Here is a 19,092-nt window from a genome sequence, read left to right as displayed (position 1 = left end):
GACCCAAGCTAGGGCTCCCTTATATTTCAAAAACTTGGGGGTTACTTATTATTAATCTTTTCCTTTGATCTACAAGAATTGTACAAGGAATGGAGAATAGGAATTAATAAGAAGTATTCTTTTAAATCTTCTCCTTGTTGCAACTGACTGTGCCTTAAATTAGGCCCTCATCAGCTTTTACCTAGATCCAGGGAGCATCTTCAGGACCAACTTACTCAAACTGAACTTTTCCACAAGGTACTTGTATAATGTTATTTTCTCACTAAAACTTTGGCTGGATCCCTACTGACCACAGGATAGAGTCCAAGTCTAAAGCATAAATAAACTAGAAGATCCTTCATGATTTGACCTTACTAGCCTCATACTTTTCTCTTGCCATCAAATGTCATTCACCAGCTGTATTGGTCAGCTAATGTGGTGTAACAAACAACTTTCAAATTCCAGGGGCTTAAAACTATATTATTGTAGCTCTCAAATCTGTTAATTGGTTGGAGTCAGCTGATTTAGGATAGGTTTGCACATGTGTCTGTGGGTCAGTTGGAGACTTGAGCTGGGGCAGCTCTGCTCCATGTGTCTCCTCTGGGTCCAACACCTAGACCAAGCATATCTATGCATGTTTTCACCCTGGAACCATTGTTCTGACCAAGCATCGCTTTCTAACAGTGATAGCAGAAGCTCGAGAGAACAGCACACAGGACCTCTTGAGCACTAGGATTGGAACTGGTACATCATTACTTCTGTCTCAGAGCATGTCACATGGATGAATTCAGAGTCAAGAAGTAGGAATATATCTTTGCCTCCTGATGGGAAAACTGAAAGGTCACATAGCAAAGGGTGTGGATAAAGTGAGAGGTGAAGAATTGTGATTTACCATACCAGCCATCATCCACTGCACTTTTAAAACTTCCTGGACACATCATCTCTGCGTAGGAGAGATGATAATGATTCATTCTGGACCATTGTATCATAAGAAAGCCTGGCAAGTCTCTTCTTGCTGAAAAACTATTATGATGTTTCAGTTTCTTCATCCTGTGACTCCTTTAGTCTCTCTCCCACTGATTCTATGAATCTTGCCAGCATTTCAGCACCTCCCACATGACAAGAGCATTTCTGATGCTCCCACCTGAGAACCTTGATGACTGAGAATCACATGATGACTTGAATAAACTCCTTGTTTCTGCCCAGAGATTAACTTTCTTGACTCGGAAATTAACAAAATGGGAAGAGGTAAATTAAGGATGTAGATAATGCAGTACAAGTTTGTACAACTTCTTATAAATCAGATGAATTGGGTTATTTTCTTTCTGAATTGGAATCTGGCCATCAGCAAAGACATCTTACGAGAATCAAGTGAGCACACAGCACTACAGGGTTCATCATCATCCCTTGGAAGTAGAACTGAGGGTAGAGAGTGAGGGAGCCAATGTGAAGGTACCTTCCAGCCTCACCCTGCTTATCTACAGTGAGAGGCACATGTCTGCCTGCCCCAGAGAAGAGAGAAGATGTGAAAATCTGCTTAGAGTCTTTTTCCACATGAAATGACTTTTGTATACACTGGACACATTTAGTTCCTTTCCCTTATGACCAATTTTAAGGAAGTACTTGCCTTCTATTTTAAATCTATTTAATCTACCCCTTCTCACCCAATTCCATGATACAAGTTTACTTTTTGCTTCTCCTATGACATGCATTATTTTTATTTATGTACACACCAATGTATATGTTAATCTAGGCTGTGAATTCTTAAGTGATCAGGCTGGACTTTTACTTGTCTTTTTATTTTTAGTTGGATGGATCAAAGGAATGCTGAATCTGTCTTATAAGACTGTAAACAACCTGAAGGCAAGGTTATTTATCTTTTTGCCCTTTTATCCTTCACATTACTCCACAGAATTCCTTGTACTCATAGTTACTTGTTAAGTAGATATGTATCAAATGATGTAAACAAAAATCTGCTTCCATTTGGAGACCTGAATTTTGTTACTGAAGCATTTGTTTATGTTATGAAATCATGTGTAAGATGAGGCTTCAAAAAACACATGCATTCTTCTGAAAATTTATTATTTCCACTTTCAAATGCATATGAGAAAAGTTTGGAGAAGCTGGAATTTAGTGTGGAGAAGAGATGACTGAAGGCTGATTATACACGCTCCTTCTGGATAATGTTCATCAGTCATTGTTCATCTTAACTGAGAAAGCTATATACATCACCTAACATACAAACATAGATTAGATGCTATTATTTATAAATTTGTGTTAGGCTACTTACAAAACTAGCTTTGTTTAATAATAAAACAGAGAACCATGTTTTTTGGTGTGGGTTTATGACATATCCTGCCTCTAGTAAGCTCTTTAATTCTTGTGGTTCTGTGGTTTTCACAAATACTGTAGTAATGGTGCATAGGCTATGTCTTTTAAAGTTATGAACATCTGTAATGAAATGTTATAATATTTCATGGTGTATGAGATAATTATGTGGGTCAAAGAAAGGAGTATTAAGTATCACTCAGGGTATATTCACATACTCTTAAAAAATTGGTTTGAGAGAGAGAGGAAGAGAGAAAGAGAGGAAGAGAGAAAGAGAGACATCGATTTATTATTCCATTTAATTATGTATTCATTGGGTGAATCTTGTATGTGCCCTGAGGCAGGATCGAACCCTTAACTTTGGTATATGGAGATGATGCTCTAACCAACTGAGCTACCTGGACTGGGCCAAATGATCTGGTACCAAATACTTCACTTTTTAATGAGTTTTCTTAATGCATATCTTTAAAAAGGCTAAGAAAATATATGGAATAATAGATTAGAAGGAAGAAAACACGTATCTTTCTAAATAAATAATAATTATATTTTTGAGATCTTAGGTTCTCTAGGAAATGCTACAAAATATCTGAAGAGCCATAGTTTCCTTTAGAGCCTTTTAAAAGTATTTATTTTCTTGTAACAAATTACCCCAAATCTTAGCAATTTAAAACAATAAGCATTTGTTTCTGTGGGTCAGGAATCCAGTTGTAGCTTAGCTCAAGAACCTCTGGGGTTGTGGGCAAGATCTTTTGTGGGCTGTCATTATTTGAAGACATGATTGGGGCTGGAAGATCTGTCACAGTCACTGGCAATTTGGTGTTGGTTTTGTCAGGAAACCTCAGTTTCATACCACATGGACCTCTTCATAGAACTTCTTGAGTGTCCTCATGACATGTCAGCTGGCTTCCCCCAGAGCGAGTCATCTAAGAGAAAAGAAGGTAGAAGCTGCAGTATCTTTTAAGCTATAGCCATATGCTGCCATTTCTGCTACATCTTACTGACAGCATAGGTCAGCCTATTCACTGAGAGGGGACTACTCAGGGGCATGAGTTCTAGGAGGTGGATATCACTGGGGACCATCTTGGACAAATGGCTACCAGAGCCTTTTTGTAATAAGATCTGAAAATGGTACTACAAATGTTTTTGCTGAATATTAACTGCATATTAATTTATGGGGTTTTTTTACTTAAAATATCTTGAATGATTTTACAATAAAAAACATTTAAAAAGTTATTTGACCTTATTTGAGTTAGGGACCACAAAACAGTTTTTCAGATTTAGTGCCATTAGAGAAACAGTAACAAATGTCTTCACTTATCCTTCCTTAGTTTGTGTCTTGAAAATTTTAGTTTCCTAGATTCCTGTTACTAAATAAAGTAAAGAGATATTAGATCTTTTGAAATTAAATGACGCAAGTACCTAATTATTTTCAGTTGTCTTATATAAGATAACAAGTGAGAACCATTGTTCTTCCTTTTCTCTTTTCCTGCCCTGAAGCCCAAGAACCCACCTCTTCCCCAAATTTGTTTCTCAATGGCATGATTGGAACTGATGCATTTTCTGATATTTATACTTTTATTCTCATCTCTCTATATAAACCGAATTCCTATTGAACTTGGGGTCTGTGGATAATGATTGTGCATGATTGAATACATTGCTTTGTATTAAAAAAAATTATTTCTAGTTTGTTATTTTTACCTTTCTAACTAGATTCTAATCTTCTTGAGGAAAAGTTTCTTGCTTTATATTTCTCTTGGCTTCCTAGACCCAAAGTACTGCAGCACAGTGCTGCTCACAGAGCTGACCATAATTCACTTAGTAGTCAGCGCTTACGTCAAAGGAATGTCATATCTGAAATGGTAGATACTATAACCTAGACACAAGCATATTGATTTAAAACTATCTATGGTTCAGAAAGAAAAAAACCCAGATTTTATGTTGTCTTCTCTGGTATGAATGACAAGGAGACCAAGGCTGACCATAGGCTTGCTCATATTTTGGAAATATTTTTCTGGTTGCAACTGTTTTAGATGACTTGGATTAAACATGCTTTTCATAAGTGCTTCAATATTATTTTTGAAAAAGCAGTATAAAGTCTTATGGGATAAGGCACCCATCAGAAAAGTGATATAAAAAGTGGAAATCTATGTGAAACATAGTGATTCTGGAAATATTTTGGTTTTTGAACAGGTTTAATTAATGGACTATGTTCTGTTAGGACTTTGTAGAAAAGATACCTTATATACTTAGTTATAGATAGTGACTGTAGCAATTTTGATGTTTAAATTTATGTGGCAGCCAGTGAAGTTCTGGGGTTTTATTTTTTCTCAAATTATATTTTTCAGAACTGACAGTTTACTGAATACAGGGTTCAGCCACCCAGAACTATCATATAAAATGTCTAATTAAAAAAAAAAAAAAAAGTCAAATGTGGTTAAGGATGAATGCAAAGCAGCCCTGCCACATTTTTGTGCCTGTGAGCAGAATCCTACAGGCCAATGCCTGCAGGGTTTTGCCTGGGGGGTGCATGAGAAAGTCAGTACTAATCAGGGCCATTTCTCAAGAAAGTAACCTGTGTGGACAAGTATTTATTTAGGGCCATAAAAATGTCTTTTCTTTCCTCCTTTCTGAAACTTGAACTTCATAGTAAGTTATTTGAAGGCAATGCACCTGAGTAAGTGCTGATGAAATCATAAAAGGGTATGTGTAAGAAGTGTTCTTTTGGCCTTTGTCTTTGAAGCCAGATTCATTTGGGGAGAACCTGGATTCCACGAGGAAAAGAGTGGGAGGAAGTTACTCTCCCCATCTCTTCTTTTAAAGGTGATTGAAAAATAATGGGCTTGCCTAATAAGCCAGAGGAACACTGCTGCTTCTGTTGTTGGTCCATCTGCTTGAAGCAGTTTAGGGGAAAGACCAGGTACTTTGTTCCAAATACACAGCACACACTTTGGGACTCAAAGCTCTGGGTTCAGTGTCCATAAAATTTGGGCTTCCTTTAGGCTTTACTTCTTTCAAGTTCCTTCCAGCTTTGACATTTTGGGTTCTAAGTTAGACTCCACAGGTAGAAATTGCTTTGGGAAAGATGTGAAAAATGTATCCAGGATTGTTAAATTGGACTGATCGCTCGCTCATGCCTTTATACATTTTCAAGTATTTAAAAAAATTGTTCAACATTGTGCCAGTCCTTTGAAAGATGTAGAAATATAACACTCACTGTAGTTAAGATAGAATTAATATATGCTAGACAAAATATTAAATATTTTTTAAAAATTCTCTTTGATTTTCATCTTCCCAAAGCCAAGATTTCTGATTAAAGGCAATTTTTACATCTTAATAAAGATTTTTAGTTTTCTTCACATTTATTAAAGCACTGCTTTGGTAGTTTATATTTTTTGTTGCTTTTGTGATTTTTTCTCCTTTCTCACCCTATTTGTTTTTTTGTGAATTGATTTCCAGTCTAAATAACCTTATTTCTAATAGTTTTGCTATAGGTTCTTTTGGGGTTTCTAAGCATATAGTGATATCCTCTTTAAATCACAGTAATTTAACTCATTTCTTAAAATGTTATGTTTTATTTCTGTTTCATATCTAGAATTATCAGTATATGTCAAATTATGATGGGGACAGCAAGCATTCTTATTTTGCTTTTTATAATGTGAATAATAATAGCTATGAATGGGGACCCCACAAAACTGGAATTTATTTATAAAAATTGTGCATTTTTTCTTATTTGTTTAAACTTCAGTCACCTTCAAAGTACTCTCCATTTGATGCAATACTCCTATTGAGGCATTTTTTCCACTGCACAAAACAGTTTTTGAACTCATCAATTTCGATGCCTTTAGTACTTCTGCAATTTTATGTTTCACCTCTTTCGCATCTGCAAAATGTTTCCCTTTGAGGACTTTTTCATCTGGGGAAACAAACAAACAAAAAAGTCACTCAGGGAGAGATCTGGTGAATAGGGAGGGTGGAGCCCTGGAGTTGCCTATTTTTGCTTAAAAACTGCTGAACACTCAGTGCAATGTGAGCAGGTGAGCTCATAAATCACCCATCATGAAATGGGCAAACGTGTTGAGTCTTAAAAAAAAAAAAATTCACTGAAGCTGAACGCAGCCTCTCACAACAATGTCAGCTGGTACGCTGTTGCAGATGGGTTCCTAGAACACTAACCTAATGGGGAAAGCCTGTACTACAACAGTGCCGCCCTCCAGAAAATTATTCAGAGTTTTTTTGGTCCCCCCCTTTTTATTATTATATACGAGATATTTTCTGTTTTCATGTATTGCCTCATTTATTCCTCATAATGAATATGTGAGATATGTACTATTATTATCCCTATTTTACAAAACTCAGGCCCAGAGATTAAGTAACTTGTTCAAGTCTGCTCTAAAGTGACTGAGTTAAAATTTGAATCCAAGCAGTCTGACTATAGAGCATATGTACTCAACCAAATCATCATATAGCCTTTCATGTGATTCACCCATGAAACTACCATGGAGATGATTATAGGGTTTGTAAAAAATTTTTGACTTATAAATTAATGAATTTCTTAAGGTTAAATCAAGCATTTCCTGCCCAGATTGGCCACAGGAGCACTTCCCTCAAGGTCATCATTCGCTTTCAGAATATGTCAGAATTCCTTCCTTTGAGTATAAGCTCAGACATTTGCTATATTTCTAATTAAATATTTTATAGAAATGTTTAGGAATACTTTTACTTTCACTGATTCCCACCACCCACCGAACATGACGATGCAAACTCTTTAACTCACCTAAACCTTTTTTGTTTTTAAGTCAGTTACATCTTTTTCTATCAAGCCACTAAGTTTTGCTTATAATTCATTTACTTTTGTCTTCAGAAACATCAGTTATCCCCACTTTGTCTCAATTTTCTCTCTTTGATTTTATCACTGTCTTTTAATAGCTTCCCTTCCCTGCCCCTCCTTTGGTCATTTTCCTCTATATTTTGGAAGACCTTATCATTTATCCTCTACCTTCTGATTTAATTTTCTTCATTATTAAATTAAAAACTCTGCCTTTTAATATATAGTATTTAATATTTAAATATTTTAATGCTATCATTGTGATTTATTTCCTTCAGACCTTCCTGTTTTATTGTTTTAGTTTCATTTTCATCCTGCTCTTGTTTTACCACATTCTCCTTACTCTGCATGGATTTCTGTATGTTTTGATAGAATTCATATCTTCTTGCATCTTTTGAGCATGCGATTCAGTTTATTAAAATTTATTTCTTTGGGATTTCAAGGTGTTGTCATTTTTTTCCTTATCCTTCAATGATTTTTTGTTTGTTTCTGAGAATAATAAGCATTTATTTCAGAAAAGGAGCTGCAGCCTGGGAGACACAGATTCAGGTAGCAACCTAAATTGTGTTCCACTGAGACAAAGTGGAGACCATCTTTTATAGCAAAAGTTCCCAGTCAGATTCCCAATTAGGTCCATTTTATGTAAATGAGGATGCAATTTGTGAATTCTGATTGGACAGGGCAAGTCTCAGTCTGTTGGGAAAAACCAAGGCTTTCTCTAGTAGTTGACTCAGACCCATAAACAAGCAGATCCTTGTTCAGGAGGCCAGAGCTGAAGGTTCACGTAAAATTAATGTGTTTTTTTTTTCTCAGGATCCACACTGTGAATCATGTGGGGATGCAGGTTTTGATTTCGCTGGTTTGGGGTGGGACCTGAGCCCCTGAGCATCTGCGCCACCGGACATTGGACCACACTTGGAGAAGTGAGGCTGTGAGACCTCTCCAGGTCGCCCCTGCAGTGCCTGCAGTAAAGCCCCTGCTTGCAAGGAGCTCCCACCTGACGGTGTACCGCACTGACTGGCTTGTGCTGTTAAAAAGACTCAGGCTAGGGAAATAAATTGATTTTGGGTTTTGTAATATTGTGATTTATAATAAGATATATGTATCCATATAATATTTGCTCTTCATCCCATCCCATCCCAGCTCCTAAAACCCTTGAAATTTCCTGAGTAATAAGAAAACATCTGTGAAGGTGGCTTTAGTTGTGGAGGTAACTTTTAGAAACTTTAGAAACTTTGGTCAAGATGGAGGCATAGGTAAATATACTTTGCCTTCTTGCACAACTACAGGAAAAATTGCAGCTAGAGTACATAACAAATATCACCCAGAACCATCAGAAAAGTGAGCTGTTTGGAAGTCTGACACCAAGGATTTAAAGCAGTGGCATTCATTAAGATGGGTAGGAGGGACAGAGATGCAGAGAGAGGGAGAGGTCCGAAGAGGCGCAGCCCCGCAGCTAGGCGAGGATAGGCGGTGGAATGGGTGGTCCCGCACTCATGTGTGGTGGATAAAATTATAAGGCAAGAAAATAAACTGTATGTTCCATGCACAGGAAAGATTAAAAAAATCAATTAGTAGAAGCTGTTCTTGAAGAAGTCGAGGCAGTAGACTTACTAGAGAAATACTTTTAAGTTTTCATATATTTTTGTTTTTATAGTTACTTTTAAGGGTGCATAGGAGAGGATTTTTTGGCTATTCTGATGCCATTTTAACCTAGCTTTTCCTGCTCAACATGTTTTTGAGATTCATTCATTTTGTTGCTTGTATTAGTGGCTCATTAGGAATGGGATCTTGACTGGTTATTGATGGTCTGAAATTTTATTTGTTGAACTTTTAAATATGCTTAGTACCTCTACTTTGGTCTGATAATTTTTCAGTTGATTTTCTTCTTTCCCACCAAATTTATGGTCACACAGATAATAATCTATTAACCTATTAATAGTGACACTTTGGTCATTTCTCTTATGTTATTTTTATCACTTACTATCTTCTTGTTGCACTGGGTCTGAGCTGTGTCATTCCTTATTAAGAATCAGTGTTTGGTGCAGGAATATGAAAATATCTCTTGTGGGGTTAAGTAAGTTTTCTTCTTTTTCTACTTTTAATCAGAAATAGGTATTGAATTTTACTTATTTTCCTCAGCAGTTATTGAGATGATCATATAAATTTTCATGTTAATTTCTTAGTCTCATAAACTAGCAATGAATTTTCCATGTAGCTTTGGGAAAAATTTCCTTGATCAAGATGTATTGTTTCTGTACAGCATAGGGAATGCAGTCAATAATATTGTAATAACTGTGTATGGTGTCAGGCAAATACTGGGAATATAAGGGGAAACACTATGTAAAGTATATGATTATCTAATCACTATGCTGTACACCTTAAACTAATACAAAATAATATTGAATGTAAGTTGTAATTAAAAATATGTAGTTTATAAATACACAGATTAACTTAATTTGCAAATATTTTAATTGAAATTTTTGCATATATGTTTATAAGTGAGGTAAATTATAGGGGTTTTAAAATATATTTTATTCATCTTTAACATTGTTATGTTACTCACATAAAATGTGTTGAGAAGTTCATTTAAAGTGTTTTTATTGTGAAATATTTTAACTGTAGAAAAAGTCCTCATCACTCAGATCCTTCAAAATTCAATGTTTTATCATATTAACTTCAGATTGTTTAAATAAATAGAAACTTACAAGTAAAATAAAAGCCCCCTTTTGTATTTCTTTCCAATAATTTTCTCCCTCTTTAGATGTGAATAATATTCTGAATTTGGTGTTCATTATTGTCATCCTTTTATACTTTAAAGATATATAATTCAACCTAAACGGTTGTAAGGAATATCTTTCAGACTTCCCCATTTCACATTAACTGTCTAGCTAGTATATTTATGAAAAGTGAAGTCTCTGGAACCAGATATAGTCTTGCTTTGAAATTTCCAACTATAATAGTAAAATTTTTTGTTTGTATTTTCAGTTCTTTTTGTTTTATGCTTTTTAAAGTTTTGTCATTAGTGCATACTTTTATGTCTTCTGAGAAACTTGACACTTTTATTATTATTAAACAATCTTCTTTCTCCTGCTAATATTTCTTGTTTTGAGGCTTATCTTGTCTAATATAATTATAGCCACTCCATTTCTTTTTATGATTAATGTTTGCTGGTTAAATCTTCTTTCAGCCTTTTATGTCTTTATACTTCAACCTATTTATGTCTTTATACTTAAAGTAGGTCTCCTACAGCAATCATGTAGTAGAATCTTGTTTTTTTCCTGCAGTGTGACAATCTGTCTTTAAAATTTTTAGAACCATTGACATGCAATTATTGATATGGTTGCGTTTAGATTTATTGACATTATCTTGTTATTTGGTTTCCATTTGTCACATTTGTTCTTTGTTTTTTTCCTGTTTACTTGCCATCTTTTGATTTTTCTTTTTTAGTATTTTATGCCATTCCGTATGATCTGCATATTTACCTCTCTGTTTTATTGTTTTTGTGGCTGCTATATGGTTTTCAATATATATATTTAACTTATCTCAATAAATAATATACCATTTCACATATAGTATAAGGAACTTACAGCAGTATATTTTTTTCCCTTTTTCCATCATTGTGCTATCATTAATGCATACTTCACATGTATATATACTATAAATCTCACAATACATTATTATTTGTATTTAAACAGTCAATTATAGTTTAAAGAAATAATTAAAAAGGGAAAAATGTCTTTTATTTACCCACATTTTTATCATTCTACCATTTGCTTTCACAGTGAACATTCAAGTTTTAATCTGATATCATTTTTGTTCTGCTTGAAGAATTTTCTTTAATATTTCTTGTAATGCAGGTTTGATGATAATGAATTTTTTTTCACCTTTTGTTTGCTGAAAAAGTATTTCACCTTTGGTTTTGAAAGCTATTTTGCTGGCTATAGAATTCCATGTGGGCAGTTGTTTTCCTTCTGAAATGTTGCTTCCTGTCTTCTGGCTTGTATAGCTCTGACAAGAAGTCTGCAGCATTAATTCGTGGCAATTAGTCACTGGTAATTTGTTGTTTATTTGTATTTGATGTTTCTCTGGATACTTATAAGATTTTTTCTTTATTGCTGTTTTCATCATTTTGATTATAATATGCTTGGCACAATATTCTTTGTGCAATTCTGTTTGGAGTTCAAGGAGCTTCTTGCATTAGTTGTCATCAGATTTGGAACATTTTGACCACTTTTTGTATGAATATTTTCTGCTCCCTCCATACCCCCTTTCTGGAACTCTAATTAAATGCACGTTTATTGAATATTTATTCATTTTGTTTCAGTTTTCAGTATCTCTCTGTAATTCATTTTGTATGGTATCTATTGCTATGTCTTTAATTAACTGATATTTTCTTCTGCAATGTCATTTCTGCTATTAATGCCACCTAGTGAAACTTTTACTTTAAATGTATGTTTTTTGTAGATGTTCCATTTGATTCTGATTTTATACCTTACATTTCCTCCTCATTATATTTATCTCTTTGAACATTTATAATATTTATATTATAAATTTCAAGATCTGTGTCTGTTAATTTTGACATCTCTGTCATATCTGGATTTTTTCCTACTGGTTTTTCTCCTGGTTATATATCACATACTTATGAATTTTCTGTAATTGGTAACTTATGATTGGGTGATGAACATTATGAATTTTACATAGCAGAGTACTGGATTTTGTTGTCTTCATTAAAAATATTAGAAATTAATCTGATAGGCAGTTAAGCTACTTGAAGATCACCTTGATCTTTTGAAGTATTACTTAAAATATTATTAAAGTCCAAAAAAGCCTTACTTCAGGGCTAATTTTGCACTACTACTTATGTACGATCCTTCTGAGGTTTGTGATGAATGTGCCATGTACTCTTTATGTCTGATGGGAGAGATAATAATTCCTAGCTTGCGTGAGCTCTGGGAATTGTGGCTTACAGCTCTTTGGTAGTTGCCACCCACCCCACCCCATAGAAGTTTGTCTTTGGCCTCATAAGCTTCACCACTGCATGAGCAGATTGGTGTTCAGCAAGAGTCAAGGACCCTTTAAAGGGTTTCTGCAGATTTCTGGAGCCTCTTTCACCATGTGGCTCCCTTCTCTCCGCAATGTGCTTAGCAAATTCTACCCTTTTGTCTTCTCCATATAATTTCTTTTTTTTTAAATGTTTTTTATTGATTATATTGTTACAACCGTTCCAATTTTCTCCCCTTGCTCCCCTCCACCCAGCACCCCCCTCCCCCAGCATCCCCCCCCCAAGTCCATACCCATGGTTCGTAAAAAATAACTATCCCTCCCTCTCAGATATTAAGACCCTTTGTAATCTTGTAAAGGACAATGGGCGACGGTCTCAAGCTCCTCTAGCTGCTTCAAGCTGGACATGGTCGTCATCCTACATATAATTTCTGTTTCTTCAACTCAGTAGGACCCTTGGGCTCTGTATGGTTTCCCCTTCATTGCGTTATGGTCTGGAAATTGTGTAAGAAAGAAATCTGGGGTAATTTAGCTCTTAGCCTTTTTTTGCATCCATTCTCTTAGTCATCAATCTTGCACTGCCGTTGTCCAACCCTAAAAGAATTGTTCTTATGTTTTGTCTGGTTTTATAGTTACTTATGACAAGAAAGTAGAGTAGAAGCCAGTGGCCTCAGCTGGATATTTTTAATGAAGAAAAGAAAAGGTTGAAAAGCAGAGTTTTAAAGCACAGTGCATGTTCATATATTGCTATTGACATTATTAGAAGGCTAGAAAAGAAAGGGGCCTTTAAGAGTCATGTATGCAAGTGACAGTTTTAATCATGTTAAAACGAGACGAAGGTTAGCAAAATAACTTGCCTGTTGATGCCTTGTCTGTGACTTTACAGTTTGGGCAGTAGCTCGGTCCTTTTATTCCTATTCATTGTTAAACATTGTAGTGTGCTATCTTCTTACTGCTTCAGCTGAGTAGAGAGTATATCATAGAAATTAGCATTAATAATGACAAAAATGACCCTAACAGTTATACCTATTAAAATTTTAAGTATATTTATATCTTCTCTTGCTCTTGGTTAAATTAAATTTTAGTTTTGATTTTATCTTTCTTATGTAACCATTTCATAGCAGTGTTTTACATTATCTAATTTAATATTACCTAATTGTCTTATTCAGTCTGATAATATAGCTATAGAGATCATGATTTAAAATGCCATAAAATTGTATCTTTTCTTCTGCATCTCTCATTTGATGTATTATATTGACTCATGTATATTTCTCCTTTATATAGTCTTCATTTAGTGAACTATATTGACTAACATTTTGCTGTATTGAATAATATGCCTCAATGACATTTAAAGTTGACATTATTTTAATTGTTTTTTTTTTCCTTCAAGGATATTTCTTTAATGGGAAAATTGTACTGGCACAAAACATCTCAAGTGCAAACAGAGCAAGGATTAGAGATAAGTATTGAGGAATCTCAAATGGTAAAGTCTTTAATAAAAATACTTCTTGCCTATATTGAAATAATAGTCTGCCTCCTGTTGTTCAAATGTTTTTCTAGAGAATTTTTCTAAAATCTCATTTGAGCCCTGACTGGTGTGGCTCAGAGGCTGGGTGTTGTCCTGCAAAGCAAAAGGTCATTGGTTCAATTCCGGGTCAGGGCACATGCCTTGGTAGTAGATTCGGACCTGGTCAGGGTACATGGGAGGGATGCTTTTCTCTCACATCAGTGTTTCTCTCCCTCTCTTTTTTCATCCCTCCCTTTCCTTCTTTCAAAAATAAATAAGTAAAATATTTTTTAAAAACTCCTTTGATTTTATTTTAGAGGTTTGTTTAACTGTAAGCACATCAAATCCAGTACCACATTGAAAGGTTTGGCTATTTGGTTCACTGTTGCTTTCTATCAGGGACCTTCTGAGATAAGGTCCCAAACTTTTTCAGAAGGGAAAGATTTTAACAATTCTTCTGATCTAGAGACATTCAGATCTAGAAGGTAGTTGAAGAATAAGGTGAAAGAATCAGCATCTAATAAAAAAGTATTAGCTTCTAAGAAAGCATCACATTATTATTTATTTAGCTAGAAGGATTGTGAAAAGCATTGACAAGGAGGGAATTTTGTAGAAAAATATGGACAATTCGTGACAGGAGTTTGTTTCAGGAATAAAGCTCCTTTTCATCCATCATTGTCAAAATATTTATGGGATTCAAAGCAACCTGGAACACATCCTCTGTGAATGGGAAGTGTCTCTCTCTACAGTAATCCATATTTATGTAAAACAAATGGTGGCATGACAATCAACTCCTTTCCAAGTATTGTAAAATTATACTATTAAATAGCAGGCTCCTTTAGTTCCTGAAAATATGACTCCATGTACATAAAAATTCAGATCAAACTTTATCTTAAGAATAGCATATTGTGTTTAGAGAGTGTATGGGATATTCACAAAAGTCATGGATCTGGTAATTTTAGTTATTATACATGGTTGAACTACTAGAGATTGAGAAGCTTCTGGATTGAGACCATGTCTTTTCACCCTTCATAGTCTCATCACCTGCATTAGGACCTAGCATGTATGGTGCTAATATGTAGATGCATCAATATTAAAGCTTTACCACATATGCTGTGGGCTTAACACTGGCATCTAGTGTAGTACCTCTGAGTAACACCATTTACAGGTAGATACGAAAACCTCTGACCTCCAAGTTTATAAGAGGTATCATAATCTGAAAATACAATATTAGGTGTAGAAAAATAGAAATCTTCACTAATAGAATAGACAACTTAATACTATTCCCTACATATTTGTGTAAAGTATAGGAAGTAGCATTTTGAAGGAAACTTAAAAAAGCCAATTATTACCTTAGACATCATCTTCATGATTTAAAATAAAGATTTGAACAAAAAGATTGATTTATTTGTAATTCTCTGGGAACCATACCTTCAACTTTGACATTTACAAGCAATCACTGGATCTCTTCTGGCCACTGGCTTTTTCAGATGAAACTTACCACTCCTTTAGAGGGAAAATACCTTTTAAGTTGGCAACTGGCCATGATAAAAATTAGGCTCCCCTCTAGTATCTTTCATTCCAGACATATTTTGGGGTGCCTACTCTGTGCCAGAGGGCAGAATTCTATCTGTTCATCCTACTTGTTCCTTAGACTTCTAGACCTTAGTGGTAAGATCAATCTGTGCTGCAGTGGCTGGCATGCTCCTGTCCGCAGAAGGCCTGTACTTTCTAAGTGGCACTCAGTGCATGGCAGCCTCAACTGGGGACATCTCAGGTCCATGGGCCAGAAGTGTATTAGTTCTCTGATGGAACTTACTCTTTACAAAAGAGCATTTAAAAAAAAAATATTTTGGAGGAGCGGGGGGTAGGACAAAGGGGCAAAAGAGCATTCTTAATGAAATATCACTTTTTAAGTACCCACCATTTAAAATATAATAGATTTTGAGTGATCATGGAGAATTATATCCTGACATACTTATAGAAAAATCAAGGAATATATTCATTCATTTTTCCCCTATAATGTGGCAGACATTGTTTTAGTTGTAGTTGATCCAAAGATAGAAAAGATAGTTCTTTCCCTTGAGCAACTCACATGGTGACCAATATATAAGGAAACAAAATATTCCAAATAGAGACTATTCTAAATAGCCTTTACGTATATGCTAAATAGAGACTAATTACATAGTAGAGAAAACACTGATATAATTTTGTTTCACTTATTCATTCACTCATTCACAAATAAAAGCAGAGGATCTTCAATGCTCTAAGTAGTTGAGATATAAAATATCGGTGTGACACAATTTTTAAAAAGGAACTTACAAACTTTATAAAGTTCTTAAGTATTCAAACATTTTGGTCTCAGATACCTTTAAACTTTAAAAAATATTTTACAGAATCAAAGGAGTTTTAGTCTATGTGGATTACATCAACCAATATTTACCATATTAGAAATTAAAACAGAAAAATATAAAATATTTATTCATTTATTTAAAATAATAAACAAATTACATATTAATATAAAACATTTTAATGATATAATATTAGCCCAAACAAAACAATTTAGTGAGGAGGGTAGGACTGTCTTACATTTTTTTGAAATCTCTTTAATATCTGATTTAATAAATAGCTAGATTATCATATCTGCTTTTGCATTCAGTCTATTGTATATGGTCTTTTGGTTGAAGTATATTAAGTAAGTCTGGTCTGAAATTTTTTAAAAAGCCATATTTTAAGAGCTTTTTAATATAGTTATAGATATTTTTCTTTGTTAAGACACTAAGACTTCACTAGTGGTATTTTCTTAAATATCATTGCAGTGGGAAATCTGAAACCAGATAAAGGAACTTATTGGATATTATCGTATATCATTACATTAAAATCCATTGACCCACCTTATTCTTTGAATGGATCTTTAACCCCTGCATGATTTTGTAACCTCATGTGTTAATCATTTGAAAAGTATTGGTTCATTGTTGTACTCACCACTGTTTGTCCATCATCAGTGCAAATGTCAATACAGTAAAGAAGGCAAATAAGCCTTAGTATTATTATGAAAATAGTTTTGATGTTGCAGATCCCTGAAAGGCTGTTGAAGACTGTCAGGAGTCTGTGGACCACACTTTGAGAACCACTCAGATATTGGGTGGGGGAGAAAGAGGGTAAGAGAGTACAATTTGGAATCAGGTTGTCTAGGTTCAATTAGAGTTCTGCCACTTACTCTCAGTGTAACCTTGAGCAGGTTACTCAATCTCAGTAAGTCTCAGTTTCTACATCCATAAAGTGGGGTTAGAAACAAGTCTGACTTCGTGGAGTTGTGGTGAAGATTAAAATTTAATGAGCTAATCCTCATATATATTGACAATTATGCCTGTGATAATGATTATTTAGACAATTGTAATATAGTGATACATGCTACAGTAGAGGAACGGCACAGAGTAGTGATAAGATCAGGAGACTTTGCAGAGGAGGAGAGGCTGAGCAGAGTCCAGAAGGGGCTCAGCTGCAGCAGGAAAACTACCGTCATCCTCTCATCAAGCTTTTTTCTTCCTCTATTTTCTATTGTGGAGAGTGATACCTTCACCAATTCTGTCTCCCAAACCAGAACCCTGGGAGAGTTTGTTGAGGAAATCGGGAACAGAGAAATTCAAAAGAAAGGGAGTAATTAGCAGTGCTAAAAGCTATGGTACATAAATGAATGAATTTGTCATTGGCAGACAGTATAGGGTTCATAAAACACATCCCAGTATGTCTATTTTGCCATTTTTAATTTTGTAAATTTATTTTTATTTTTAAAAAGAAAACATGCTTTTAAAAATATTTTATTTATGTTTTAGAGAGAGGGAAAGGGAGAGGAAAAGAGGGAGAGAAACATCGATCTGTTGCCTCTCACACAACCCCAGCTGGGGACCTGGCCTAAAACCCTGGCATGTGCCCTGACCAGGAATTGAGCTACAGACTTTTCAGTTTGCAGACCAGCACTCACCACACTGAGCCACACCAGCCAGGGCTATTCTGCCATTAAAAAAAAAAAAAAAAATCCTCACTAGAGGACATGTTTTCATTGATTTTTAGAGAAAGAGGAAGAGGGCAGGAGAGAGAGAGAGAGAGAGAGAGAGAGAGAGAGAGAGAGAGAGAGAGAGAGATGAGTGAGAGAAATATCAATTGGTTGCCCACCATACACACCCCAACCAGGGGTTGAACCCACAACCTAGGTATATGTTCTGACCAGGAATCAAATTGGCAACCTTTCAATGCATGGGACAGTGCTCCAACTGAGTCATGCAGCCAAGGTCCATTTTTTCTTTAACCTTCACCCAGTGATATGGTTACTGATTTTAGAGAGAGAGGAAGGGAGACGGAGAGAGACAGATAGACAGACAGACAGACAGACAGACATGATGTGAGAGGGAAAAATTGATCAGCCCCTCTTGTATGTGCTGCAAACAGGGACTGAACCCATAACCTAAGAATGTGCCCTGACCAGGGATTGAACCCTCAGACTTTTGGTGTATAGGTCATTGCTCCAACTAACTGAACCACCTGGCCAAGGCTCTATTCTGCCATTTTTATGAAATGGATTTATTAACTTCTTTTGATCAAAGAGGAAAATGAGGCCAAAAAAGGGTTAAGTAATTTGACCAATATTACATCTATTAATTGACAGACCCAGGATTTGAATTAATTTCTATCTGGTTACAAAGCTCGTACTCTTTCCATAACACCATCTAGTAGCTCCAGATTCAAATTGTATTTTACAAACAAATTTCTTGACTCAGCCATCCCTCGCTTATAAGTAAACTTCTATAGCATTTGATACCATATGCCATCTTTACCATTTATCTTACTTAACAATTGAATATATCAAAGAACAAAGATACAGTTGCATTTTTAAGTCTTTCTATAGAATTCATATTTTTATGTAAGTCAGATTGGTTTTATCATCTGCTAACCTGAGGCAGTGAATTTTCATTGCTAGTGCTCCACAACCCCAACTAATCTTGGTTTAAAACTGGGTAATACTCAAATATGACTATAAAGATGCTCTCCTTAAAACTTGGTGAGATACAGATGAAGTCAGTGAGACATTCTTTTGTGGCTGTGCCATTTTTAAATTAAATTTATTGGGGTGCCATTGGTTAATATGATCACACAGGTTTCAAGTGTACATCTCTATGATAAATTATCTGTATATTGCCTTGTGTGCCCACCATCCAAAGTCAAATCATCTTCTGTCACCCTATGTTTGGCTCCGTTTACCCTTTACTACCTCCCAACCCGCTTCCCTCTGGTAACCACCATACTGTTGTCCGTGTCTATGAGTTTCAGTTTTATATCCCACATATGAATGAAATCATATGGTTCTTAGCTTTATTTAATTGCCTTATTCTGCTTAGCATAATATTCTCAAGGTCCACCCATATTTTGCAAATGGAGAGCATCTTTATAG

The 19,092-nt window shown here is 35.1% G+C and overlaps 1 protein-coding gene across 1 annotated transcript in view; it reads left to right on the top strand.

The window, feature by feature from the left end:
- TTC6 (tetratricopeptide repeat domain 6) overlaps window positions 1-19,092 on the top strand; it is a 218,113-nt gene that overhangs the window by 59,586 nt on the left and 139,435 nt on the right. Inside the window, exon 3 of the mRNA XM_090270118.1 lies at window positions 13,527-13,619. Within this exon, the coding sequence (XP_090126244.1) occupies window positions 13,527-13,619 (93 nt within the window). The remainder of the gene's footprint in view (window positions 1-13,526; window positions 13,620-19,092) is intronic.

Source organism: Furipterus horrens, unplaced genomic scaffold, assembly GCF_987537825.1.
Source record: "Furipterus horrens unplaced genomic scaffold, mFurHor1.1.pri manual_scaffold_3, whole genome shotgun sequence".
In the NCBI taxonomy this organism is placed as follows: Eukaryota; Metazoa; Chordata; class Mammalia; order Chiroptera; family Furipteridae; genus Furipterus; species Furipterus horrens.
The sequence above is the reverse complement of the archived record's forward strand: the minus strand, read 5'-3'. Positions and strand labels throughout refer to the sequence as shown.